This window comes from Medicago truncatula, chromosome 3 (genome assembly GCF_003473485.1).
Source record: "Medicago truncatula cultivar Jemalong A17 chromosome 3, MtrunA17r5.0-ANR, whole genome shotgun sequence".
Lineage (NCBI taxonomy): Eukaryota > Viridiplantae > Streptophyta > Magnoliopsida > Fabales > Fabaceae > Medicago > Medicago truncatula.
In genome coordinates, this window is record NC_053044.1 from 8,520,447 (window position 1) to 8,540,744 (window position 20,298).

Below are 20,298 nucleotides of genomic sequence, written 5' to 3' on the forward strand. Positions count from 1 at the left end.
TCAAGTAGGGACTCGACAATGCACAATTCAACTTCACATACATAACATAATAATCAACCCGCATTTATGTTATTCACCAACAATTGCATTATCAAATACTTACATCCATACAATCAACAAGTCATCATCACAATCAACACCAAAACAAAATCATGTTTATCACCAAACATTCATCAAATAGTCATCACCCAAAGAAACACCTTCACCTCATAATTCACAATTCATATTCAACAAGAGTCACCACGAAATCATCAAAAGAATCAACATCATAATTATCAACAACATTTAACACCTCAAAGAAACAATAAAGTTTCAAATTCACATTTCAGATAAAGACAAACATTTAGCCACATCACGACATCCATCAATTTAAACACTCAATCCTTAACAATTCGTTCACATTAAATCATACTAACATGAATTCAAAGTCTCCTACTAGTTATCCGACCATAAAACATTAGTTTGACAAAGTTCGTTTAAGTTTATGAAAAACTAGCATTTTTCGACAAATTCTTCCAACCAAAGTAAACAAATTCAAATGCCTTAATCGAGTATATACACAAATCACATATGAGTGCAGTAGCATATACATATACGTTTCATAGGCTAATTCCGACAAATTCCAAAATTCACCTAAGTTCGTCTCATTTTCCTTCATTTTGCAAAACCAATACATTTTCAAAACAAACCAAGTTGATCCATCAACTCATAGGTTAATGACTCTTACACATCCTAATTAAACTCCTAGTAATCAAGTTTTGAAGTTTGGGACCAAACCATAAGTTTTGGGTTGACTTAAAAATAGTTATGCTAAATTTTCGTTAAATTGCACCAAAACCTACTTGTAGTATTTTCATCATAACTCAAAATCTAGAAATCATTTTTAAGTCAAACCCAAGCCATTAGAAAGCTAACATATTTATCTAAAACTTTCATGTATACAGAAAAAGCCAATTTAAAACAAAAGGTGAAAAAGGCTGAAAAACACTAAATTTGAAGTTTCTGGCAAAAGGGTTAGCACGAGTCGTGCCAAGTATAGGCACGGTCGTGCCACCCTGACAACACAAATTTTTCCAATTTTGTATTTTTGCCATTTCGCGCGTAAAAATTCCAACCGTTCGTAGCTTTGAGTTAAGAATCTGCAGCTTTGACATTGATTCAACAAAAATATGTGACATCTCCTATCATATCACCAAAAATATTCTTATCCTTCAAAATAAAAATTGATATATGTTATGCAAAACATCTCACCATTCACATTAACATTGTTGAAAACAGTAGAAACTAATTAGTTTTAGTCATAAATAAACTTCTAAAAGCTGCTGCCCAACTTGAATTGAGGCTTCCGATCTCCTAGCCTTGGGCAAGAAGGTTGGCTGCTCAAGCGTCTTTTCCAAGGAATTTACCCCTAGGGGAATGGGAAGAACTTAGAAATGGTAATGCTCTAAACATATTCAAACATATAACAAGGATTTTAAAAAATACAGTATTCACAAGGTTTTTAACTAGTTCAAAGAAAAATTAAGAACCCAAATTTTGCTTATCCTTTATCATATGTACTTAACGGTTTAATTTTCTTTCTGTGTCTACCATAAGACCTCACCACTAAAAGAATTCATATTCACTTCAAAACTTTTACAAAGATCATATAAGAAAAATCTTCACCGATCATTGGTCAAACTTTAAGGATGATAATCACCATTAAAATGCTTTGTCTAACAAACGGTAAGAAAGAAAAGAAACCGTTTACAAGGTTCTCACAATCATAGTAATTGAAAAACATATAATCAATAAACTAACGTATATACTGATTCACTCTTTTTTTATTTACAATATTTATTTATTTTATTTTATTTGGTTTAATAGCAGTTTTTGCTAAGGAAAAAAATTACAAAACCGCCCCCTACGTTTTGCAACTGTAGCAGTTTTGGCCCCCCAAAGCCAATTTTTAGTAAAAAAAAATAAAAAATAACATGTGGTACCTCATTTAGGATGTCACGTCAGCGTAGACCGAGTTAAAATTGGTCTTGGAGGCCAAAACTACCACATATGCAAAACTTAGGGGACGATTTTGTATTTTTTTCTTATGGGGCTAAAGTCGCAACTTTGAAAAAGTTAGGGAGTTAAAACTGGCTATTAAGTTTTTTTATTTTAATAAAATCATCAACAGATAGTGTCAACGAAACACTGAACCCCAAATGCAATCTTCTTGATAACGTATAATACAAGTAAAATTGAGGTACTAATGCATTGTCTAGATTGTAATTGAAGGTACCCCCTAGAGAATAAGTGATGAAAAAGTTCGTTATTCTTGAGGAAATTGAGTGTTCCATCTGTGTCAGATTTCTCAAAGCACATGGCTCCCTAACCTATTCACAATACATTCCAAATTCTTCCTACATGTAATGCGTTGCATTGTGCTTTTCATCCTCACTAGTTTGTTTGTTTCTACTCTTGATTCTTAAATTTTTCAATTATAAAAATTTAATATGTAATCGAATCTTAGAATGGTCCAAAGTAGACTAACTTTTAACACATGCAACCATGAGGAAAACCATATTCCCATATAGTATATATGTTTTCATATGATTTTGACAATTAAAAAGTGGTCACGCAGCGTACTATTATATGGTTTTCATTTTAATAATAATTTTTTCTTTCTTATTTGATCAAATTAACAATTGTTGTGTGTATTTTTATTTATGGTGTCCTAATAGTTGTTAAATTTTGTTTTTCCAAATATCACAACTCATATTATATATGGAATTTAGATTCTTGATTTTTCAGTATTCTCTATAATCAAGCATTCCAAAGGTCAATGGTTGTTCAATAAGATTAAAGGGTCCAAAAAAAACAATGCAAATTTTATTCTCTATTTGATTATTAAAAAAATAAGCCTGGATCTGGTTGTTTGATCTTGATCAAACAACTATCTACACTCATTTGATCTGCTAAAAAATAAAGGATATGATCGAACAATTCAAGTTGTACAGCGGTTGATATGTAAAACTGTTTATGAGACAAGGCAAATTGAAGATAAGAGATATGACAAGAGCAGAAATTTTTTCTCTCAGTAAACTACAACATAACTTTTTGTCCATGTATAAAGTATCTAAAATACAAAAATTTCTCCACCAAAAATCCCATAAGACTAAAAATTTATCATGTGTTATTCTGTCTTACGTTGTACTATTCTGTCTAGTACATAACATTTAGCAAATCAAACGCGCCATAAATATGTGAATGCGGGAAATGCTCAGTACCGAATCCAAATAATATATGGTATGTATCCATCCAATTGAATTACTCCATTAATTTTGTATGCATATAAATCACACACAACCTCATCAACTTATCTACAAACAATTAATTGAAAGTGATAGTGAAATATATGGAGACATAGAAGCTATAACAATGTAACCCCACACCCTTAAAGAAAAAAAAAGGAAGTCACATGTGATGTGCCGGACTCAATAAGGCAAGACCAACTTACCTAATCAAATCATTACTAATCCATGCTATTCATAGGAAACATTGCTCACAACTCACCAATTTGATTGGCACATTATTCCTTACCTTTTTGGAAATCATACCCTACCAATAATTATCATGTGTATATACTTATACATTATAGATAGATTATAATAACCTCAAATTAGCACTAGATGATTATATGCAAAGGTTGAATCTAAACCCATATTAGAATTGGCTTTATATCCAATCAAAACCGTAAAAGTAATCATGATGGATTAAATAGAGAGAAAGGGTAAAGGAACTATATGCTATATATAGTTTCAAAAAAGCATATCAGATTGTGTAATATAGAAACAAAAAGAAAGGAATCTTGAAGGCCAATTCAGGTGCATGCCCTAGGGGGGAAAATGAAATTTTACTTTATCTTTTACTTTTGTAAGGCTGTGAAGTGAAATGGAAATCATGGAATAGTTTACCATGCTTGCATTTGAAGTAAAGCGGATGCAAATAAAGTTGAATTCATTATTCCCCCCTTCTCTGATAGATAGTCGAACGACGTAATGATAGTAGTTATTGAAAATTTACACACCTAAGTGGTGGAATCAGAGTTCAAACCCTGATCATTACGTACAATTTAACAATTTTAACATTTTTATTAATTAAGTTAGGATATGTGGACAAACTGTCATGACGTACGACCTAACAATTTTAATACTTTTATTAGTTAAGTTAGAATTTGTGGATAAATCTATTAGTTTTTTATTCAACTTCTTTCACTTTAATTGTTTGAGTAATGAACAACGTCAACAATAATGTACTATGACTATATGTCCTATTTTTTTAAATTGATTAGTTTTTGATTTTTTATGACTTTTTTTTTCCGGGATTTTTTTATTTCCTATTAAATGGTCTTACATTTGCGAAATAAATTACAATGGATGTCAGACTTTCTAAAACGTTAGATTGTACCCTACAAATGATTTATGACATATAAGAAAATTAGATCTAAAATTTATAAAACTGTTGAAAATTGGTTTGAAATTGATGATGAACCCATTTTTACTCTCTTATTGTGACTAATATGTTTATCCAATCCAAATCCAAATCCAAATAAGAAAAAACTCTACTACGGGCCACCCAGGATTTTGGAATTAATCTTTGTTTTTAATTAAGCGGGAAATTTGTGAAGTTATACGGAATCATCATTTAAATCTAAATCTAATCTAAATATAGTAACTTCAAGGAGCTGCTTCATTTTCTTTTTTATTTTTTGAAACTAAAGTAGCCTACCGAAATTGACATTTAGAAGAATCGAATATGAGAAAAGGAGCACATTTCAAGGTCCTAAACCAACACCATCAAACCAACCCAAGTGGGTTGCTGTTTGATTCTCTTATCTATAAGTTGGGGCCATTGTCCATGAGGACGATTTGTGGGATCTTATAGCGGGCCAAGATAGTTTTCTTGAAGAACCTAATGAAGTTCGCTGGCGTAATCCTAACCAGGGGCTCGATTTCGATCCATTTTGTGCAATAGCCGAAACCAACAATTAGAAACTTTAGTTGGCTTAGTGCATGGGGAAGGGCCCTAAAACGTCCATGCCCAATTTTGAGAAGGGCCATGGTGATGTCAATGTGGTGAGTTCAGGGGGCAACATAAACGTCACCATGCCTCTGATATTGTTCGCATTTCTTAACGAATTCCATGGCATTGTGGGTCATGGTTGGCCAATAGTATCCTTTCCTGAGGACCTTCTTAGCTAAAGCTCGTCCTCCCAAGTGTTGTCTGAATATGCCCTCGTGGACTTCAACGAGGGGGTATGCGGCCTCACTCTCATCAAGGCATTTGACAATATTTTGTAGCTCAAAAAAAGTAGCCAAGAAATTCATGGTCCCTAACAACATGTTCAAATCCCTTGGAAAACAAGGAATGGGCATATATTAGTTTTTTAATGAACAAGAAATTTTGTTTCCTGTGTAATTGGTAGCGAAAAATGACAATACATAAAAACAATAATATTAAGAAACCTACAAATGGGGTTTGGTACCATTTCATTAAATTTAATGAAAAATTCAACAAGCATTTCTTTCAATATAAAACTGAACGATTTTTGTAACAGTATTTGAATGAAATTTTTAAAATGTATTATAACAAAGAAAATTTACAATTTTACACAATCATCAGTTTGGAAATTTCTTTATCTCTATATCACACCAAATAAATTGCAAAAGGTTTGTTTGTTCACATATATATACTATAGTTGAGTCACTTCTAATTTGGATTTTATTGTTTTTTTAGTTGCTGTGGGAGAAACAAAGAAAGATTGGGACCATTTTGTAGCTTAGAAAAGAGAGCCTAGAAATCTGTGGTCCTAACTCCTAAGGAACATATTCTTTAGAAAAGAAGGAATAAGTATAGCACTACTTTTTAAAATAATTGTTTGATTGCAATATGAGCATAAAATAGAGGCCTAGTATGGTTGGTGTGTAATATGTATCCCAATTGGATGGATTTGTCAACAAAGAGAATCACATGCCATTGTATTCAACTTCATTAGAAACTAGGTAGTAGCTACTCACATGAAGATAAAGATGTTGATAGTTAAGAAGATATTGGAAAAAATAAAATGGATTTGAGACTCAATTGAATTGCAACCATTATTATTAGTGGAGTATTTGATGGCAAATCTACGTTTCATAGGACCAAATCAGGAAGAAATACAATGGGTTAGAAGATTGTTGTCAACACTCCAAGCAATATTAAGAAACACCGGTAAATGACAATTTTAATCCCGAATTCCATCGGCAGTTAACTGTCGTCGGTTAAAACTCATCGGCAGTTAATTGCCGATGAGGTTATATTGGTATTTTTCCGGTGTTTTTTAGCACCCTTTGATGTGGGAACAACAATCTTCATGGGTTAACCGGTGAGTTGGGCCAATATGCTTTGTTCGTTTTGGGCCAAAATTTGGATATACTTTTTTAGTTTTGCGTCCCTTGTATTTCATTTTTTTTGTGAAGTTAGTTGGACTCTCATAAAATGATGTGCTTTATTCATCAAGCTCAACCATGCACGTCACAATTTCTTCGAATGTCTTTAGATGATTAGACTTGTTTCATTGAAATGAACATATCTTATCAAGATAATGTTAACTCAATTAGTCTCTTGAAACTATACTGAGTGAAAATAGAGAACTTGATTCGCACATCGTCTTTGTTTTGAAGTTTCATTTTGGTGATCCAAACACGTTCATCTGAGTTGATGATCTATGGCATATATACTCAAATTCATCACCATTCTCATATCACCATAGTTCAGAGGACCTTCAAATCATAAAGTGTAATATTATCATTGTTTGTATACATAATTTATGCATAGCTTAGGTGATTCAAATATTTTTGGCTGTCGCATTCTAGCAATCTATTAGCATCATAAATATTAAATACATTACTTGAAACCATAGAAAAATAATAATTCATTACTCAATAATAGATGCATCAAACATTACCTAGTTGATGCTTGCTATAACAGCGATAAATCAAATTTGTATACAAACAATGATAATATTACACTTTGTGATTTGAAGAGCCAATTGAATGGTCCTCTCAACTAAGATGATATGAGAATGGTGATGAATGTTGAGTAAATTTGCCATCGAACGACTCATATGAATGCGGGGTATCGACAAATCACAAATTTGAGAGGACCAATTATTGTCTCTTCAAAGCAATATGCATTTATAGCTAACAATACTTGCTTGAAACACATAAGAGACCTTCAATTTAGTGGTCATCTTCATTGATTCATACTGGAGACATAAGGATTGTATCAAAATTCAGTTTCATCATCGTTTAAAAAATATATGAAAATATATTACATAGAAAACTACAAATATATGAAAATGTACCGATATATATATATATATATATATATATATATATATATATATATATATATATATATATATGTATGTATGTATGACAAAACCTATAAATGGGGATTTTGTATCATTTCATTAAATTTAATGAAAAACTTAACAACAATTTAATCATTTTAGATGTGGTATAACAGAAATTTTAGAGCATCATCATTTTGGGAATTTCTATGTCACACCAATGAGATTGCAAAATGTTTTTTCCTCCACATATAAATAGTCGAGTCACTTCAAATTTGGATTTTATTGTTTTCTTAGTTGTTGTTATGGAAGAAACAAACAAAAATTGGGACCATTTTGTAGCTTAAAAAAAAGAGAGCCTAGAAATTTGTGGTCCTAAGGAACATAATCTTTAGGAAAGAAGGAACAAGTATAGCACTACTTTTTAAAATAATAGCTAGTTTGATTGCATGCAATGAAAAAGAGGCTTAGCATGGTTGGTATGTAATGTGTACCCAATTGGATATGGCAACAGAGAGAAGCACATGCCATTTTATTCATGGTAGAAGGTTGAGATAAAATGGGGGTTGGATTAGAGCATTATTCAACTTCCACTAGAAAAATTAACTACTCACATGATGGTGATAGTTAAGAAATAAAATTTGAGACTTAATTGAAGTGCAAACATCATCACTAAGCTGATGACAAATATACTTTTTATACGGAGACGAGTCAGAATGAAATTCAAAGAGTTAATTTGGTTTGATTCAATATTTTAATTGGACTACATGGCGGTCATTCTTTTAAAAGGTTTGATCCATGTTCAAAAGTTTTTCGTCTTTTTATCGGGATCATCTTTTTTCTCGTAGTGTTATTTGTGTGAAAATGCATTACGAGAAGCAGGCTTCCGATAATGTATTTTATATTCTCTAAGCAAAGTTGGGGATTCCTAGATTTTATGTAATGCAATTTATGCAAATTGTGATGGAGTGTCTGATTTCAGCACCATTGTTGTTATTGTTATGCGCATTTTAATTTTACATTGTAACTTTGAGGTAAAGTTTGTATCGTTCTGAATTTGATTAATGAAATAAGATAATACTATTTGGTCAAAAAAAGTTAGGGGGAATGAGTAATTTCTTTAATGTTTAAGGACTTAACTTGAAACATTTGTAACAAACAACTCAAACTTGGAGCATCACACTATGTAGAACCACTGATGGAATGTTTGTATTTATGAGAGCATAATGATGTTTTTTTGAGAGCTTAATATATTTATGATGTTCATAAATGTAACAGCCAAAAATATTGGATTCACCTAAGTTAGGCATAAATTATGTCTATAATTTTTCTCAAGTTTAAACTAGAACAAATTCATTTGTCCAACTTTCAAAGTGAAAATAGACAAGTCTAGCAGGTACAACAAAAAACAACCAAACCATATTCCTTTAAGTCGGGTCGGTGACATGGATCAAAAGACATCCATAAATAAGTCTAACAAGTAAAATTAAGCAAAAGTATTCTTGTAACAATGCATCAATGCTTGGAGGACTCTCTTGATTCCAATGTTCTTTGAAAAACTTTTGTATCCTCACCATGTTTTTTTCTGCAGACAGTCAAAGCTATAAATTCACAAGACTATTCTAGAAAAATGCAAAGGAATTAGACACAAGATTATAATTATATCTATCAATGGGAAAATTTAAGCACATATGATTTATTTTGTGCACAAGTATTTTGTCTTGTGATTCAAGAAACACACATACACACAGTAAGGAGCAAGAGCATATCTCAAAGTTGTCTCGAAGTTTGTTAATTCTCAAACTAGTTGTACGTGTGATTTAAGATGCACAAATCAACATGCATACGCCGTAGACACACATTTGTTTCTCTAAATAAGGAGGGTTTTGTAAAAACAGAAATGGAGAAAAAAAAAAGTAATTACGAAACCAAAACAATCTATCTTTATAAAGTTGTTGGAAGCACATGTAAGAACACCTGAAGTGAAGTCAACCTTTGCAGAAGGTGAGTTTAGTCTTTGACAGGCAACAATGAAGGATGTACGAACCGGTTTAATTTCAGTGACTTCAAGTTACGCAAGGAAGGGAACTCAACCGTCAATAAATCATAATTTCAGGAAAGAACCTAAGCAATCGGGAAGTATTAGGATTAGTTGCAAGTCGAGTTTTTAATAAAATAATTATAGAAAAAGCAGCATCAATGTTGCAACATAAAGTACCTCAAGAGCAGGTTTAGTGATGGTTAATGATTCGATATTAGCAAGATCAACCAACCAGTTGAATAGAATTGATGGATTCTCCCTCAAGCTATGCTCCATAGAATGCCTTAAATAATATTTACATGTTTGATAGAAGAGAGAACGGTCTTGCTCCCAAAAAGTTTCGGAATATAATGACCTCCGTAAAAATCAAATGTATGAAGTGTTGGAGCATATAACTTGATTCCAAAATAGATTTCGAAATCGGCAGTTCTAGGATTACAACCAGACAAGAAATTATACACACATATAGTTAAATTGACAAGCTTGGTATTTGAAATGCGAAGGTTTTGTGCATTATCCACAAGTACACATTCGTCAATGATCAAAGTAGTCAACATGTTAAATGCAGAAAAGGGATCGACACAACCATCATCATTGCGACGAAAAGCAACGTGCTTTAGAATTAGAGTGGTTAATACCGGGAACTTGAGAGAATATGGAAATATTTGGTCACGGTGATGGGGAAGCAAAAGACCTACACCAGTAAGAGTAAGAGACGTTAAGGTGTGCGATGAAAAGAAGCACGACGGAAAGCATTTGGCAGTAGTGTAATTGATTTTAAAGTGTTGGATATTGTGTGTGTGAAAGCATATTCTATAACCATTCGGTATACGCTATCTTCCCTAAAATGACAATGATAGTTGTGCAAAAGGAGAGCACAGAGAGCGGTTGAGTGATCGCGATGAGACAAAAACATAGAAAGGAGATTTTCGAAGGTTTGACATCATTGTTTTTTGAGAACAAGAAAATGAATGAAGTGAACTTCATGATATTTTTTCATTAAGCTATATGAAACCTTCTTGTTAATAGATATTCGTAAATAAATATTCGTTATAAGTACAACAAACAAATCTTATCCCACTAAATAGGGTTGGTTTCATGGATCAAACAATGTCATAAATAAGTATTCCAAAAAAAAACCTATGTATCATTCACCATGTTTTTTGTTTCGAAGAATCAAGAAATGTAACCTAATTAAAAACAAAAAAACTAATCAAAAAAAGGAAGATGGGCGATGAAGTTGGATGGATCGGAACGAACCGTCTCGACTGACTTCTCAGAAAGAAATACAACCTTCCGCTGCCGTCGGAGAGAGAGAGAGAGGATAGACAATGAGTTTGCAATGTCATTTTGATTTTAGGGTTTTGATATAACTAAAACTTTTAGTGCGCGCTTGGGCCCTCGTTTTTACCGTAAGGTCTCAGGATTTAATGTTTAAAACATCTCAAATCATATTCATTTCATATATCTTTTTCCATATCTGCATTTTTTTAGAAAGAAACTAAAACGTTCATCATCTTATCTTAAAAAGTGAAAACATAAAAGATAGAAACCATTATGAATGGAATTGACATCCGATCCTTTAAGACCTGAGATCTTTAGGTTGATGGCGGCGTTTGAATGACCTTTTGGTAGGACATTGTCATCGTCTGCTGCATTCTTCTCATAACGAATGGCGGTGGTGTACCAACACGTGCTCCGACGCTCAAATGAATGAGTGGTGTGGGACGATATGCGTACATGTGTGGAGTGAACTTACCTGACTAAAAGTGTAAGGGTCAATTAAGAGTGGAGTTTTTGAGTTTTGGCCCTTGTATCTTTTCCCGGACAATTGCTCTAGAAGGACAATCTTAGTCCTTTGAGAAATACTTATGTTTCTTAGTCGTTTGAAGGGAAACCGCAAGTGTTTGGTTCATGGGCAGTGCCGTCTTAACAAATTCATAGGTCCGGTTTTAATTTTATAAGGGATGCAAAAAAAATAAAATCTGGGCCCCAAAAAAATAAATAAGTTATTTAAAAAAAATATATTAAAAATCACACTTTTGTGGGTCTTAAACACATGACCTCACACTCATCAAAAAGCGGCCACGCCACTAAAGCAAGCTGTACAGATTGAATTAATTCGCTTTTAATAGATATATAACCATTATTTTCGTGGCTTACATATAAAAAATAAAAAAAAATTGGGCCCCAAAAAATTAGAGGCCCGGTGTCGTCGCCCAGCCTCGACGGGCTATGGGCCGGCCCTGTTCATGGGAGATTTGTGCCATGGACCATGCTAGTTGTTCACCTTTGACTCGTGTACTCTTGTTCCACATACCCTGTTGGTTGTTCACATTTGGTCTTGTGTGCTATCCAGACTTTAGGTACATGTGGAGCTAAAATTTCAAATAAATAATAATGCAAACTAATTTTTTTAATCGACAAATATTATTCTCGTCGAGATTGTGTAAGAAACACAAAAATTCGCAGATCAAATAGTCTAACATACAATAGTGTGCTAACATACCTCATTGTTTGCACTTATTTGTTTCCACAAGTTTTGCACAAAGATCTGAAAGCCCTTTCAACTTAGCAAATTTTAGGTCACATAGAACATTTGTAATACAATTCTTAAGTTGAGTGTGTGACGCCACTTTCGACACATCTATAAAATCATTTGGATAAAACTGAGTCATCCTCAATAATTTGTTCACATCAAAAGCTGTAAATGACTTTGCAGGACTAAGGGGGAAGGGAGAAAGAGAGAGTTATTTACTGAGTCACTTTTTTTTTTTCCTTCTTTTTTATCAATTATAACAACAACAAAAAAAGGAAAAAAGTTATCGGAGCCCGTTCGCGCATTGTTTTGTTTTCCCTTGTTGTCGGAGTCCGTTCGCACATTGTTTCGTTTCTCAAGCCATCGTATTCGGTATCGCGAGTTGGGTCGTCGGTCTTATGGTTTCATGAGGTCGGTACGTGGGTGGCTTTGGTTCGGCTATCTTGTGGCAGATTGGACGTTGGATTTGTTTGAAGAGTCCTTATAAATATTACAACTTTTTTGTTTTAGACCCTTAAAAAATTTCTTCGACTTTCACTCTCCTAAAACTTTTTCATCACCACTTTTGATCATTGCTTTAAGTTAACTCGTGTGTATTATTCGAGTTTTTGATTTTTTTTCGCACTCATGTTTACCACATGCATGGTAGAATTATCTTTTGCAAAAGATCAAATTAAGAGACTAAAACAAAAAGTCAAAATATTTATAGACTAAAACAATATTCGACACTTCAATTTTTTTTTTAAGGAAAAAATAAAACTGTTGTATTTATAAATTAGATAGCTAGACATTTAATGTAAAATTTAAAATATTACTTTGTCAAAAAAAAAAAAAAAAGAGTAAAATATTACATTTGACCGCACATCAGCTTTTGACAAAACAAGAAGTGCAATCAAACATGTCAAAGCTTGAACAGAATTTAACAATGGAATCAAAAACCTTAGAATCATCACTTTCAGTTCCAAGTGTTCAAGAGCTATCACTCAAAAGTTCACAAAAAGTACCACAGAGGTACATAAGAGATGATGGTGATGATGTTTTCAGCACCTTTCCTTCTTCTGATCCATCTCTTACCATACCTTTAATAGATAAAGCCAAGTTGGTCAACGCTGATACACAACAAGATGAGCTTCATAAGCTTCATCTTGCTTGTAAAAATTGGGGTGTTTTTCAGGTACTACAAATTAAGAAATTACTAATTATTTATAGTAGCAAAAATTCCATTCAGCAATTTTTGCCATTAGTTTTTATAAAGAAATCTTGGTTAGTCTTTAATTATCCCGGACGAACTTTAGATTATCAAGGTTTCTCATGAGAATTAGAGGGTTAAATACAAAAATAAATTAGTGGATTATATTAGTTTAAGGTGGAGTTCAACTCTGAAATTCTTAGTTAGTGTTCTGGTCTATAGTATAGACTGACAGGGGGAATCAAGGCCATATGTAGTTCTTGTCTAGCCTTGACCTAGGAGGCTGCCTGATGAGAGAATGGCGCCCTAGGGTCAGTCGGTGCTTTTGGGATCTTAGGTCGGTAGGTCAGCCAGCTCTCAGGTGAAATGACACGACACTCAACCGTTGTGTGCATACTCAGTAAGCACCTGGTCTTGACAGGCCAGTCACTTGACCTCTCCAGGCCGGTCGTCCATCTTGATGTCTACTCCCTTCGGTCACTATTATAAGCAAATATTTATTTTTTAGGTTCATTGAATAACTGATGTATTTAGTTTATAATATAGTCCAGATAAACTAGTTATTCAATAAACTTGGAAAAGGATAATTTTCTTATGACCGTGACCGGAGTGGTATGTCTTTGGGATACTAATCTTGTTGTACTGTATACAGCCCCGAGCCTCAAGGCCGAAGTGTGAAGGTGATTTGAGAGTTAACAATGTCTACTTGGCTAGCTCCTGCCTATACGGGGCTGCGGTTATGGTGCATAAGGAAATCCTTATGCACCCTGCATAAATCCAGAAATGGTTTTTGTGAGTTATACTTCAAAACCATTAGATGTACTTAATGGTTTCCAGCACTCTGCATAAATCCCAACCCAATTATGCCAAAACCATTTTGCGGTGGAAATGGTTTCCTTGAGTTGTACTCCAAAACCATTTTTGGATTTATGCAGGGTGCATAAGGATTTCCTCATGCACCATAACCGCACCCCCTATACGGTAGGATGTCGCTCATGAGGTACTGTACAATTAGCAATTCTTTGGCGTCCCTAAGTTCACCAATTTTGTTTTCTGCTTTGGATATTTTGATACCTATATATGTATTGTGTTTATGGTAAATTGATAATTAAAATGGATCAAGCTAGCCCGATAGTGATTGGATAACATGATTTGGTTTTAATAGTCTTAATTCAAATTCAGTCATTAGAATGTAGCAACATTAAAACTCTTGAGGGAGAGCTTCTTTTTTCCGTGCAATCATTTATGACAAGAGAGATTAATCTCTGTAGTTATGGACAAGGCCGAGGATACTCTCTTTATACTGTAAAAATTGGATTAAGCTGTGTAATCTGTTATATTTATAACTGAAGTTTTTACCTTCATATTTTATTTTACATTTTGATTTTGCAAATTTAGTTCATATGTATCGATAATTTATTGATTTATATTCTCAATACAGTAAAAAACATTAGTCAGAGTTGTGCCTATTTGTCATTTTGAACATTTTCCTGCAGATAGTAAACCATGGAGTTTCATCCCTTAAGAATATGGGGAATCAAGTTAAGAGATTTTTCGATCTTCCTTTACATGAGAAAAAAAGATGGGCACAGAAACCAGGAAGTCTTGAAGGGTATGGTCAAGCATTTGTTACCTCTGAGGAACAAAAGCTAGATTGGAATGATATGATCTTCCTCAAATCTCTACCTATTCAGAACAGAAAATTGGATTTGTGGCCTCAAAATCCTCCTGAGTTCAGGTATATTATATTATTGAATTGCTGAACTGACCAACACATTGAGCAAAGGGTTTTTGAATATGATTAAATCAAAATAAGCATTACATTGAGGGGTTTTGTTAATTCAAAAACTTCATTACTTGGTATAAAACTAGTCCATGAGGTGTTATCTCGTCGGAAAAAAAGTGTGTATATGGCACTGCTACTTCAAATTGATAGTGCGTCCGGTGTCCGACACTGACACATGTATTTACGTAAAATCAATTATATATCTTGAAATTATTACCAGTGTATGTGTCGTGTGTGATGTCCGTATACGTGCTAGTGTTATATAGGGTGACACCATTTCAGTTCTAAGAACTATTTTACCTGTTTTATCTCTATAGCTATCCTTCTCATAACAAGCTATCATGTTTCTTTGCAGCAAGAGATTCCATTGGAAAACTTTTGTTACAATCTTTTTGTTATGTTCGTAACGGTCATTTTTAGCAATGTATTATTATCAGGGAAACACTAGAAAAATATTCTGAAGAAATGAGGGAGGAAGCAATATCAATTATGAGTTTCGTTACATTGGCTTTGGGACTTACGGATACAAAGATATCAGAAAGTTTCAGTGAAGGACTATATGATATAAGGATGAATTGCTATCCACCTTGTCCAGAGCCTGAAAGAGTTCTCGGGATTATTCCTCATGCTGACAATTCTGGGATCACTCTCTTGGTTGATTTCGGTGATTTTCCAGGGCTGCAGTTTCTCAAAGATGGAAAATGGGTCGGTGTTCAACCGATAGAAGGAGCCATTGTTGCTAATATTGGCCACATAATTGAGGTTTGTATTTTTTGACTCATAAGCTGCAAATTAATCCTTAAGTTGTGATTCATTACATGTTTGTATTTATTATTCACTTAATAGATAAAGCAATAAGGTTATGATATTATATGCATATGCACAGCGGAGAATATGAAATGTAATTTTTCTTTGGACTAACATGGTTTTGGTATAATCCTAACTGATTTTGCTTTGATACCTCTGAAAAATGTAAAAAATTAGTTTTGAAGTTGAGTCAATGTTGTCCATTGTGGATGTTCAAATTCCGCTACACTAGGCGGTATAGCTGCAATTTGACAGCACTTTGTACTAAATTGTGTATCGTGGAACAATAATACTTTGTCCAAACTCTAGTATGCATTGGCATTACCGGCAGTTTTTTTTGTACTTCCAAGGGCTTTTGGCTGCCGGTAATGCAGATTTTTCTTGTAGCGAGCGCTGCCATTTGACAACACTGTGTTGATTCGAAAAATTTACTCCAAGTAACCTAGCTTTAAGAATGGAAACATTTAACCAACTTAAACGTGATTATGGGGTGTTTTGCCGTCTATGAAGCACAGACACAAACACGAACACTAGACACAGACACGCCGACACTGATGATAATTTGAGAAAATGGCATGATTCAATGTAATCATAGGTGTCGGTGTTGTGTCAGTGTCGAATACAAACGCGTGTCCGACTCCGGGACACACCTAATCCAAGGAGTGTTTATGCTTCATAGCTTGCCGTAGAAGAATCAAGCATTGACTTGGCTAGACCAAAGTTACTTCAATTTAAACAAAATTTTAACCAATGCAATTTTATAAAAAAGACATTGGCACAAAAAGGAAACTTTTAAAATCAAAATGATGAGTTTGATGATGCATGCTCTTCCATTATGCAGGTGATGACCAATGGAATATACAAAGCACCAGAGCACAGAGCTGTAGTAAACAAAATGAAGGAAAGATTGACAATAGTGACATTTTGCTATCCAAGCCCTTCTATGGACATTGCACCTGCTAAGAAATTAATTGTTGAAGGAAACCAACAAGTATACAAGAACATGACACATGCTGAGTATTTTGATAGATTTTTCAATAGGAAGCTTGATGAATCCTTTATTGATAGTATTAGATTATGATAAATGATGTTGTTTAATTGCACACTATGAAGCACAGATACTCTTCGGATTAAGCGTGTCCCGGTGTCGGACATGTCTCATGTCCGACACCGACACGACACCGACACATATAATTACACTGAATTATATAATTTTCTCAAATTATTAGCGGTGTTGGCGTGTCAATATCTGATGTTAGTGTCTGTGCTTCATAGATTGCACATCATTTTTATTTTTACCACTCTTCTGCTATATCCTTTTTGAATATTAATCAAGAAAAAGTCATGTAAATTGTATCGTGTCATTTTTAAACTGAGGATTAATTTGATACAAAATTATTTTTCAGATTATAGGGGCAATGTTCAAGGACACTATGTTTGCAAGATTCAAATAACTATTCACTCGATATAATTTGATGTAAAATATCTACAAAAATTTGATAATTTTACTACATATAGCTCATGGAAAATTAATTTAATGACGAAAAATATCTCATTGATTTCAAACAAATTTTAATATATAGTATTCAATATAGAGTTAATTACAGATAAATTTGACTCTTTAAAACGTTATCGAATTCAAATTATTGTTAGATTTTTTAACTTATTAATTAAGTTTAATGCCCTAAAACAAAAGTTAAGTTTAATATATTCGTCTTTTTGTTCATATCCTCTCCTAAAAAATGTGCTGGTTACGCTTTCCATTGCCTTTGAGATTGCTTTCTCTTTGAGAACACAGCCTTTCAAATTTCAATGCAGATATGAGTTAGTTAACCAACAATAACGTTCTATTTTTGTTTTGTTTACAAGAATAAAGTTTTAAGAAGTTGAACTAACAATACTTATAAGTACACAAATCTCACCAACTCACCCTTGCTTACACATTTTTTAGTTGCAATATTTCATCTATAAAAACCTACATACAATACAACACATACAAAACACACATCAAAAGCATATCAAAATCATTGGTATTGCAAAAAGCTCCACTATAATATATCTTCCTGAGGTTTCTCTCATCAGCTTGATTAAACCATGGCTTACATCAATTTATCAAAAATCATTTTTCCATTAATGATTCTAGCTATACTGTCAGCCAAGAGTATTACAATGGTTGTCGGGGCACGCAATCTTCTAGAGTCGAACATACCTGAGGTTCCAAAACTTGATTTTCCACCTATACCAAAGCCCGAGCTTCCTAAGATTCCTGAATTACCTAAGCCAGAATTGCCTAAGGTACATGAATTGCCAAAGCCAGAATTACCTAAGGTACCTGAACTTCCAAAGCCTGAGCTACCTAAGTTTAATGTTCCTGAATGGCCAAAACCCGAGTTTCCCAAAGTCCCTGAGTTGCCGAAACTTCCCGAGTTGCCTAAGTTCCCTGAATTGCCAAAACTCGAGCTACCTAAAGTCCCTGAATTGCCAAAACTTGAGCTACCTAAAGTCCCTGAGTTGCCCAAGCCATATATTCCTAAGGTACCTGAATTGCCAAAACCTGAACTACCTAAATTTAATGTCCCTGAATTGCCAAAACCCGAGTTACCGAAATTTCCTGAAATTCCTAATGGTGTTCCAACTACTACTCCTTAAGTTTAAACTAATTCCTTTCATTGTATTGTCTAAAGCTCATCTTGTAAGATGGGTGTGATATAGTCTATACTAAATTTTCAATTCAGTATTATATGTTGTAGACAACAACCATATGGGAGTGGTTGTTATGGTTTAGCTTGAACCTTAATTATTAAGATTACATATTACTTACTGCTTGTTGATGGTCATATCCGTTATGTATAAATGTTGTTGAATTTAATCATATTGTACTTTTAGTGAGAAACATCAAGGATTTTCAAATTCTAATGTTGTATGAGACGAAATTTTATTTTGCTTTATAGAATTTAGGCTTATTGATGTGTTTAGCCCTTGCAATTAGGCGGCATTTAAAAATTCGTCCCTGTAATTGCTAATCCTGGCATTTTAACCCTGCAATTGTTAATCATTTAAAATTTCGTCCCTCTCCCCACTTAATCACTGCCACGCCACATGAAATTCCAAATTTACCCCTGGGTTTCCAATTCTTTCTTCAATATTTTGTCCTCTTCTTAAGGGCAAAATTGTAATTTCATGTGTGACAGTGATTGCCACGTCATCAAATTAGTGACGTGGCAGTGATTAATTTGTTCCAAGGACCAAATTTTAAACGATTAACAATTGCAGGGTTAAAATGCCAGGATTAGCAATTACAGGGACGAATATTTAAATGCCGCCTAATTGCAAGGGCTAAACACATCAATAAACCTAGAATTTAATATACAATTTCTAAATTCAACTTCGTAACTTTTGAGAAATCTTACCCTCTAGATATGAAAGAGATAATTTGTAGCCATTCAATATAAATAAATAAATTTTGTCAAAAAAAATATAAGTAAATAAATAATAATTTTATGGGTTGATTCTAAGCACAAAATGCTAATATCATACGAGGCGCAATGATTTTGGTAAGAGCCACGTCACATGATTAACATAAATTGGAGAAGTGAAAAACATCAAAACCAACTAAAGATGATCTTTATGATTCATATATAAAAATATGAATAAAAGATTATAGAATTGAAGACTCGGAGGTCATAAGAAAACAAAATCATAGATTTGAACATAAAAAGATTCGGAGGTCACAAGAAAACAAAATCATAGATTTGAACATAAAAATTCACATATAAATAGACGAAAAGGACAAAAATGAAATTAGAAAAAGGTGTATAATTTTTCTTTAACTGAAATTAGGTTAAAGAACTACGAGCATAATTTTGATGCACAATTAAATATTTTGCGAGAATTAAAGCGAATTCCCTCAACATTGGCCATTAAAAAAAATGTGTATATTAAGGCCCCGTTTGGATGGGCTTATTTTGAGCTTATGTGAGCTTATCTACTTCCATAAGCCTTTTTAAAGGTGTTTGGGTAAATAAGTAAAAATAGTTTATCATAGTTTCATAAGCTGCTTATGCCATATTTTAATAAGCCTAAATTTTCAGCTTACCCTCCGACTTAACAAGGAGCTTATGAATTTATGTAACCTCCTTCGATTCTCTCTGGATCCACTTTTTCAAAACATATATTTATTTTATTTTAGAAAAAAAAAACATATATTTTAATTATAATGTTAGTTATCTTTGGCGGTGCATGAGTAACAAAATTGCTATATACTTATCTTACTAAAGTAACACACGTAACTAAGATTTTTTTTTTTTTTTAAGGAAGATTTTTATTATTTTTTTGTTACGTAACAAAATGAAACTAAATAAAATAAACAAACTTAACTTGTCTTTTTTTGGTAACAAACTGTACACTAATATCTATATATATGGTAAGTTTACAATCATAATTTCTCATATTTATTTATGCAAAGTGTTTGCAGCATACAATTAGGTAACTTTGATTTATTTTTTAAGGACGAATATTGATTATACTATATATATATATATATATATATATATATATATATATATAT

At 33.1% G+C, this 20,298-nt stretch overlaps 2 protein-coding genes across 2 annotated transcripts; both read left to right on the top strand.

The window, feature by feature from the left end:
- The first annotated feature begins 12,792 nt into the window (after positions 1–12,792).
- On the top strand, positions 12,793–17,141 carry LOC25488715 (protein SRG1). Its single transcript, XM_013603655.3, has 4 exons — positions 12,793–13,123; positions 14,635–14,876; positions 15,362–15,686; positions 16,573–17,141. Exons 1-4 carry the CDS (start codon positions 12,848–12,850, stop codon positions 16,810–16,812), a joined length of 1,083 nt encoding a protein of 360 aa, XP_013459109.1. The 5' UTR covers positions 12,793–12,847; the 3' UTR covers positions 16,813–17,141.
- A 598-nt stretch (positions 17,142–17,739) lies between these two features.
- On the top strand, positions 17,740–18,657 carry LOC25488716 (protein PELPK1). Its single transcript, XM_013603658.3, has one exon. The coding sequence runs from the start codon at positions 17,826–17,828 to the stop codon at positions 18,378–18,380; it is 555 nt and encodes a 184-aa protein (XP_013459112.1). The 5' UTR covers positions 17,740–17,825; the 3' UTR covers positions 18,381–18,657.
- Positions 18,658–20,298: the final 1,641 nt, after the last annotated feature.

Bases quoted from the DNA above. Each gene is read 5' to 3' on its own strand.
- LOC25488715 (XM_013603655.3), top strand. From the start codon at position 12,848: ATGTCAAAGCTTGAACAGAATTTAACAATGGAATCAAAAACCTTAGAA. The intron at 14,877-15,361 runs GTATATTATATT...TATTATTATCAG, and splicing joins CAAAATCCTCCTGAGTTCAG to GGAAACACTAGAAAAATATT. The intron at 15,687-16,572 runs GTTTGTATTTTT...TCCATTATGCAG, and splicing joins ATATTGGCCACATAATTGAG to GTGATGACCAATGGAATATA.
- LOC25488716 (XM_013603658.3), top strand. From the start codon at position 17,826: ATGGCTTACATCAATTTATCAAAAATCATTTTTCCATTAATGATTCTA.